The 8,235-nt window shown below is 46.7% G+C and overlaps 1 protein-coding gene across 8 annotated transcripts in view; it reads left to right on the forward strand.

Annotated features, from left to right (window-relative positions):
* PPP1R7 (protein phosphatase 1 regulatory subunit 7) overlaps nucleotides 1-8,235 on the forward strand; it is a 38,631-nt gene that overhangs the window by 15,657 nt on the left and 14,739 nt on the right. For all 8 annotated transcript variants that reach the window (XM_017860686.1, XM_017860685.1, XM_017860688.1 and 5 more), the window contains 2 exons: nucleotides 1,233-1,337; nucleotides 4,709-4,795. In XM_017860686.1, coding sequence (XP_017716175.1) covers nucleotides 1,233-1,337; nucleotides 4,709-4,795 — 192 coding nt within the window. The remainder of the gene's footprint in view (nucleotides 1-1,232; nucleotides 1,338-4,708; nucleotides 4,796-8,235) is intronic.

The following is an 8,235-nucleotide window of genomic DNA, read 5'->3' on the forward strand; positions in this document are numbered from 1 at the left end:
AGGCCGGGTGCGGTGGCTCGAGCCTGTAATCCCAGCACTTTGGGAGGCCGAGATGGGCGGATCACGAGGTCAGGAGATCGAGACCATCCTGGCTAACACGGTGAAACCCCGTCTCTACTAAAAAATACAAAAAACTAGCCAGGCGAGGTGGCGGGCGCCTGTAGTCCCAGCTATTCGGGAGGCTGAGGCAGGAGAATGGCCCGCGAGGCAGAGCTTGCAGTGAGTCGAGATCCGGCCACTGCACTCCAGCCTGGGCGACAGAGCGAGATTCCGTCTCAAAAAAAAAAAATAATTATTAAATCAGGTAAACCTTCACCAAGTGTATCTTTTAACAATGAGTTCATTTTTTGTTTGTTTGTTGTTTCTTTTTTTTTTTTTAAATTTAAGTGGAGTTTTGCTCTTGTTGCCCAGGCTGGAGTGCAGTGGTGCAGTCTCAGCTCACTGCAACCTCAGCCTCCTGGGTTCAAGTGATTCTCCTGCCTCAGCCTCCCAAGGAGCTGGGATTACAGGTGTGCACTACCACGCCTAGCTAATTTTTTGTATTTTTAGTAGAAACTGATTTCACCATGTTGGCCAGGCTGGTCTCAAACTCCTGACCTCAGGTGATCCTCCTGCCTTGGCCTTCCAAAGTGCTGGGATTATGGGTGAGAGCCACTGCACCTGGCCTAACAATGAATTCTTTATATAAAAAACATGTAATTCCCATGCATGAATTTTAGCTCAGTACAGCAGGCTCAAAATTTTGATCCTCTTTTTCTCTCTACATGAGTCCCATTCTAGCATGTTTGTTTTGTTTTGTTTTGTTTTGTTTTTTTGAGATGGAGTCTCACTCTGTCTCCCAGGCTGGAGTGCAGTGGTGCGATCTTGGCTCACTGCAAGCTCCACCTCCCGGGTTCACACCATTCTCCTGCCTCAGCCTCCCGAGTAGCTGGGACTATAGGCACCCGCCAGCACACCTGGCTAATTTTTTGTATTTTTAGTAGAGACAGGATTTCACCATGTTAGCCAGGATGGTCTCGATCACCTGACCTCGTGATACCGCCCACCTTGGCCTCCCAAAGTGCTGGAATTACAGGCATGAGCCACCACGCCCGGCCCCATTCTAGCATGTTTTAAGTGAAATGCTCTATTCTTAGAATTCTTCAAGATAACACAAAACCTTATTTCCTAAAAGCCGTTTCATTTTGTACCCTCTGTATTGTTCTGACAGCTGTGTGCTCTCCCTCTTGCAGAGCAACCGGCTGACCAAGATCGAGGGTCTGCAGAACCTGGTGAACCTGCGGGAGCTGTACCTTAGCCACAATGGCATCGAGGTCATTGAGGGCCTGGAGAACAATGTAAGACACCCACTGTCTGTCTGGGGCTGTGTGGGCGGTGGGCACCAGGTGGGCAGGCACCTGGCCAGCCAGCACACACTGGCCTCTTGGGCCAGTGTCAGGAAGATGCCCTGCCTCTGGAGGTTTATCGGAAAGACCTTCCCATCCTAAAAACTAGGGGACCCCTCCTCACACTGAAAAGTGCAGGAGCTGTGTGTGCCTGTCGGCCCTCTGCCCTGAGTGTGCCTTGAAGGGCTGACGCTTTATGTGGAATTTCAGCACAGGCTTCCATAGGCTCCCTCAGTGGGGCAGCATCCACTGCACACCCACCGTCACTGTAGGCATTTTGCAGGATTTGAAAACAACAAACCCAACCTGCTCATGAAGGGCTCTGTACGAGGGTGACTGGCACTCCTCTAGGCCACTGACCTTCTGCCCATCGCCCCACTGGCCTCAGCCCCTACTTTCCAGCCCACAGAGAGCACAGGACCACCTCTCAGTCCCAGCCCCCACTTTCCAGCCCACAGAGAGCACAGGACCACCTCTCAATCCCAGCCCTCTCCTCCTCTTACAGTATGAACAGCTTCCTCCTCCCCCATTCCGCACTGCCTGCTGTCTACACCTGTCCATGCTCCTCCCACCCTCCCCGGCCCTTCTCACTCAGGTGCAGGACAGCCTCACATACTGAGTGGAAGTGTGCTCACAGAGCCCCCACCCTCCTCAGCTGCCTCCAGCTCACCCTACTCTGCCCCAGTGCAGTGTTCAAGACAAATAAAAGACTTTTTCTCATTCAATTTTACTTGTTTTTTTCTGTTTTGTTAAATTGCCATCAAATATAACGAGATTGGTCTGTAAACATAGTGTTTCAATCTCATTAGGCCTTTGTGCCTCAACCCCAGGGCCTGGTTGGCGTCAGTAAATTTCACCAACACCTGAATAAAATTTTGGAAAAATTCAAATTTGCCTGTGGAAAGTTTAGTCACCTTCCTTTGACTTTGCACTGAAATTAAAAGTTTATAAAACTAGCATGCAAACCAAGTGTTCACCTGTGTGGTTTAGAGACATGCCTGCAGTAGAATGGCGCTGAGGACTGTGTGGCAGGGGCTGGGGTTGGGGCTGGGCGGGATGCGCAGCAGGGAGCCCATGCTCAAGGGAACCCTGGTGCCCTCCTACACCCTGGCCTCCCCGAGCCGAGGCCCCGCAGTCTCCACCAAGCGTCCACCGGGAGACAGACAATCTGCAGCACAGTTCAAATAAGCAGCCAGTCCCAGGAAAACTGGAAAGAAGTGTAATTCAGAATTTGACCAGTGGAAGTGCTACACTGTGATCTTGGTTAAACACCAGATTATTCTTGGGCCTTTGAAACAACAGAAAAAAAAAAAAACAATTGTTGTATTAAAGGTAATTACGTTATTGTAATCTTCATCATGATCAAATGTAACAGTCTTTCCTCTGCCATTTTTTTCAACTAAAGATTAGACAAATATTTTCTCCTAAGTTTTGTTTCTTAATTTATCTGGAATTTATTTTTATGGTGGGAAAGCAAATGTAGTTTTGTCCCAGATGGGAATTTAGATGATGCCCCCACCCCAGGGTCTCGTGACTCCTGTCTTGTTCTGCAGTGTCTCCTCCAGCTCGGGGCTCTCCCGTTGGTCTAGAATATGTTTGCAGTGGTCCCTGACAGGTGTAGTTTCTGTGGCGTTGTGTCATGCCCTTTGGTGTGCCTGCTCTCCTCACCCTGTTCCATTCTTTTTTTCTATTTCTTAAGCAGTTCTTACTAGTTTCCTTTGGATGAGTTTTCACAACATTGTCCAACTCCCCTAGAAAAACATAAAATAGTGTTGAGTGCATACCTGGATCCCTGAGCTCAGAGGTGAGGGACCGGTTCTGACAGCCGGAGCCCACCACCAACTCTGCCCCTCGTGCTGAGCCTTGGTACTTGGACCTCACGAGGCTCAAATCCTGCGTGTGTTCCAGGCCACTTTGATTTTGCCAGTTTCTGGGCTTGCATACCAGATGACCATGAGCATTTCAGAACAGTGCAGAGTGTGGGGGAGAGCTGCTATCTGTGCTAGAGAGGCCTGTTCCAGCCCCACCACCAGGCAGTGTTTTGTTGGATTGCCCACAGTCGCGTCTTCTGCAACATTTTCCTGCAGTCCTTTTGCTCTGAACCCGCCTAACTGAGCTCCTCCCTCGCACACTGTGGAGCCTGATACTCTGTGAGCAGACCTGACCAGGGCACCAAGATGGGATGGTTTGAAGGCACCTCCTAGGTAGCATGCCACGCATAGCCTGCTGGAGAGTGGCATCAGACTTGACGTGCACAGCTGGTGCCAGCTGGGACACTGGGTGCCAAGGCAGCAAGGGTGACACAGCCAGAGAAGCTCCCAGGCCACAGCCATAGTGCTTTCGAATTGGGCAAGCTACTGGCTGGGTACGTTTCAGGGGAGATGGGGGGAGGAGTGTCTGCTTTTGAGACATTTTTTAACTTTCCCTTAAAACTTGGAAGGCTTTGGAATTGGAATACCAAAAATGCAGTAGAAAAGCAAGGAAGGGACTAGGAGGGAGCAGAGCGTGAGGGCAGAGAAGGGAATGAACTTCGTCAGAGGTTCTCGGACAGCTTGTAAACATTTTCCTTTTGATGAAAAACAAAAGTATTACCCAGGCTTAGATAATGTATATTGGAAAGTGAGTAACTGATGTGCATTTTCAGAGTAAAAGATCCTAAAAACACACTCTTGTCTCCCAGTGGGGGCACACACCCTGCAGCAGGTGCTCAGCAGGCCCAGCACCCAGTCCTCAGCACCCAGTCCTCAGCACGGGTCCTTTCTCTGCACTCATGCTCCTGGCAGCCTCTTCCGAGACAAGAGTTTAGGCTTGGGATCCGAGAGTCCTGCATCTCCCACTGCTACTATGCACCTAGGCAGATTCTTAGCCCCACTGAGCCCCAAGTTCCTCATCCCTAAATGAAGGGAGGAACTTTGTTTTGAAGATTACTTGGTTGTACATTTCCTTGTGATGAGCACTAAGTAAATGTAACTACAATTGTCAGCCTTTCTTCAGAGCGTCAGGGGGTTACTTGGTTCTTCCTGGGACCATCAGTCTCACTAGGGGCCTCAGTGGACAGGGATCTGGGAGCACTGGGCTTGGAGTCTGACACAGTCTCAAATCCCAGCGATCAGGAGGTAGCTGGGCAGGCTCTGATGGAAACACTGTCCCAGAGAGGCTGCAGGAAGCAGGCAGGTCTCGCCACCCTCCATAGCATGCCCTTATCCTGTGACGGCAGAGAGAGTAGTGCATCTGCAGCCCTAAGGTCACTTGACACTGCCTATGTGGTCATGCAAATCACTGTTGATCAGAGGTAATCCAGGAAACATTTTATTTCCTTTTAGAACAAACTCACGATGTTGGACATTGCATCAAATAGAATCAAAAAGATTGAAAATATCAGCCATCTAACAGAGCTGCAAGAGTTCTGGGTAAGTTTAGTATACGCTGGGGTTGATGACACTTTGACTAAACTGGTCTCACTGATTAAAATGTCGTATGAGTGAATACGAGAATCTCCTGTAAGCATTCCTGCTGAGTGACTCCGTCCCGCCATGAGGTTTGGGGTGGGTGCCTTTGTAGACTTGTGTTGGGTGTTGTCTGTGCTCCTCAGAGCATGAGCCACAGATCAGCAGCCTTGACATAGCTTGTAAGAAATGCAAAATCCTGGGCCCCACCATAGCCCAGATGCAAAATAGGTCAAAATCTTTGCTTTACAAGATTCAAGGTGATTGCAGTACACACAGAGGTTGGAGAAGCCTTGATCTAGGTATGGGTAGAACCTAAAATTGTCGTTTGACCAGATGGTTTCCAAACCTCAGCAGAGAGGCAGACACATTCCCTGCAGCTATATTCCAGCACAACAAAAGGAAATGTTGGATGGGTTTCTGCAGTTAGTCATCTTGGAATTTGCCTTGTATTTGTCTCGTCACAGGTATGGTTTCAGGAGTAGTGTTGTGGTGTTAGCAGGAAGAGAAACAGTATAATAAGTTTTTGCACTTCCTCTAAAGGGGTTGGGAAATGATCCCCGAGTTGAAGTCTTCAGTGTTAGGATTCCCTTGGAGAATTCTCCTAAGGCTTATTGCCTTTCCCCTAGCATGTGGCCTCTGCAGAGATTATGGCACAGGTGTCACCCTGTGATGCTGTGAATGTAGTAGTGTCCTCAGATACATTCAGTCTAATCCAGGATTCATGCGGAGTGTAAGGCATCATTCTTCCTTGTCTCCCCTCTAGCTGTGCTGCTGACCCTGCTTATGCCCTGTGCGTTCTCCCTTCCCCATCTTAAAAGGTCATCCAAGTTTCCCTAGAACACAGGTGGCCTGCTGCAAATGTTCCTTGCCCCTTATTGGTGGCCCTGGGTCTTGAGTAGTGTCGTGATGTGATACCAGAGCATGTCTGGGAAGATGCGAGCCAGAATTTGGCAGGTGATAAAGATGTCCCAGGCCAGGGGGAGCCTCAGTGAGTCCAGGTGGGTCTGTGTGCAGCCCACCCTTGAAGGAAGGTGTGGCTGGTGGGAGGCTGGTTGGATCAGCGCATAAGGAGCTGGCAAAGAAGCCAGGGAACCACACAAAGAAAGCAAACAACAGGAATAAGGAGCCCAGAGACAGAGCACCTAGTAATAGGGAAAGGGCGCCTGGCAAAAAATTAGGGGGAAGATTTGGCAAACGAACTGATACGGAAGCAATGTTCCTGAAGCTTCTGGTTCCTTCTGCATGCCCTGCCGAGGAACAGAGCATGGGGCACACAGTACTGAGACCACAGGCGGGGCCAACCCGGGCACCACAGCTGGCAGGGAGGTGGGCAGGCTGGTGATCAATCACTAGGGACCAGATAGTGCCTGACCCTGTAACACAGAAGAATCCTGTTCCTTAGACCACCAAAAATAGTAAAAAAAAAAAAAAAAAAAGAAAAAATAGCCAGAATTTGCACAGCGCTTTATAGTGTCCATACCTCTCCATTCTGATCCAATTATCACAGCAATCATGTGAATAAGATCATATTACCCCTTTTTACAGGTAAAGAATTGCATTCCAGGAAGGAAAGCTGCAAACCAGGAACTCTCAAACTCAGTTCCGTGCTCATATCACATTTGAGATGCACATCATTAGTCTCTAAGGCAGAAATGGAAAACCAGTCTTAAAGTTTCTGACAACCCAAATACTATGTTTGTTGATTTTTCTGCCTACTTGTTCCGATTACTGAGAGGAGAATGTTGAAACCTTCCAATTATAATTGGCAGTGGATCCATTTCTCCTTTCAGTTCTATCAGTTTTTGTTTCTTGTATTTTGAAAGTCTGTTTTCAGGTGCATACATATTTAGGATTGAGGATTTCTTGATGAATTGATCCATTTATCATGTGAAATGTTCTTCTTTATTGCTGTCCTCTTTATCCTTGTCCTGTAAGTATATCTTGTCTGTTATTAACATAGCCACTTCATCTGTCTTATGATTAGCGCTCTCATGGAATCTTTCTCCATCCATTTACTCTTAACCTGTGCCTTTATAATTAAAATGTGTTTTTTGTAAAAAGTATATAACTAGGTCTTGCTTTCTTGTCCAGTCTGACAATCTCTGCCTTTAAGTGGTGTGTTTAGACTGCTTACATTTAATATAATTACATTTAATTACATTTTGTGTAATGGTTGAGTTTAAGTCTATCATCTTAGTATTTGTTTTTTATTTGTCTCATCTATTCTTTGTTTACTCTTTCCTGCCTACTTTTGGATTGAGATTTTTTTTTTAATTTTGGCAGTCTATTTTAACTATATTATTGGCTTATTTGCTATACCTCTGTACTAGTGTTTTCTTGTTGATTGTTTGGAGGGAGGGTTGTTTTAGTGATTAGAATTTAAAAATGGATTTTTAATTTATCACCATCTGTATATTTTACATTTAAGTATCTTATGATCCCCATGATACCTTATCTTTTAAAGAAATTTAAAAATGGCCAGGCACAGTGGCTCGTGCCTGTAATTCTAGCACTTTGGGAGGCCGAGGTGGGTGGATCACCTGAGATCAGGACTTTGAGACCAGCGTGGCCAACATGGTCTGTCTCGACTAAAAATATAAAACTTAGCTGGGCACAGTGGCACATGCTGTAGTCCCAGCTACTCAGAGGCTGAGGCAGGACCATCACTTGAACCCAGGAAGTGGAGATTGCAGTGAGCCAAGATCGCGCCACTGCACTCCAGCCTGGGCAAAAAAGCGAAACTCCATCTCAAAAAAAAAGAAAAGAAATTTAAAAACAAGAAAATTCACTTATTTTACCATTTCTGGCATTGTTGATTCTTTTGTGTGGGTCTCAGTTTCCACTTGGTATTTCCCTTCCACCTGAAGAATTCTGTTTTTTTGTCATTGTGTATTCTGCAGTAAACCAATTGTTCAGCTTTTATTTGTTTGAAAAATCTATTTAATTTGCCTACATTTTTGAAGTTTAATATTATGGATACGCAATTCTAGCTTGACAGGTTTTTTTTTTCCTTTTTAAGCACATTAAATACTTTGTTCCTTCATCCTCTGGTTTGCATTCTTTCTCCTTTATAAAATTTTTATTCTTTTAAAAATAATTTTTAAAAATAGAGATGGGGCCGGACGTGGTGGCTCGTGCCTATAATCCCAGCACTTTGGAAGGCTGAGGCAGGTGGATCACCTTAGGTCAGGAGTTTGAGACCAACCTGACTAACATGACGAAACCCTGTCTCAACTAAAAATACAAAAATTAGCTGGGTGTGGTGGCACATGCCTGTAGTCCCAGCTACGGGGGAGGCTGAGACAGGAGAATCACTTGAATCCAGGAGGCAGAGGTTGCCGGGAGCCAGGATCGTGCCACTGTAGTCCAGCCTGGGCAACAGAGCAACACTCTGTCTCAAA

Source organism: Rhinopithecus bieti, unplaced genomic scaffold, assembly GCF_001698545.2.
Source record: "Rhinopithecus bieti isolate Rb0 unplaced genomic scaffold, ASM169854v2 scaffold_56246, whole genome shotgun sequence".
NCBI classification, from domain to species: Eukaryota; Metazoa; Chordata; class Mammalia; order Primates; family Cercopithecidae; genus Rhinopithecus; species Rhinopithecus bieti.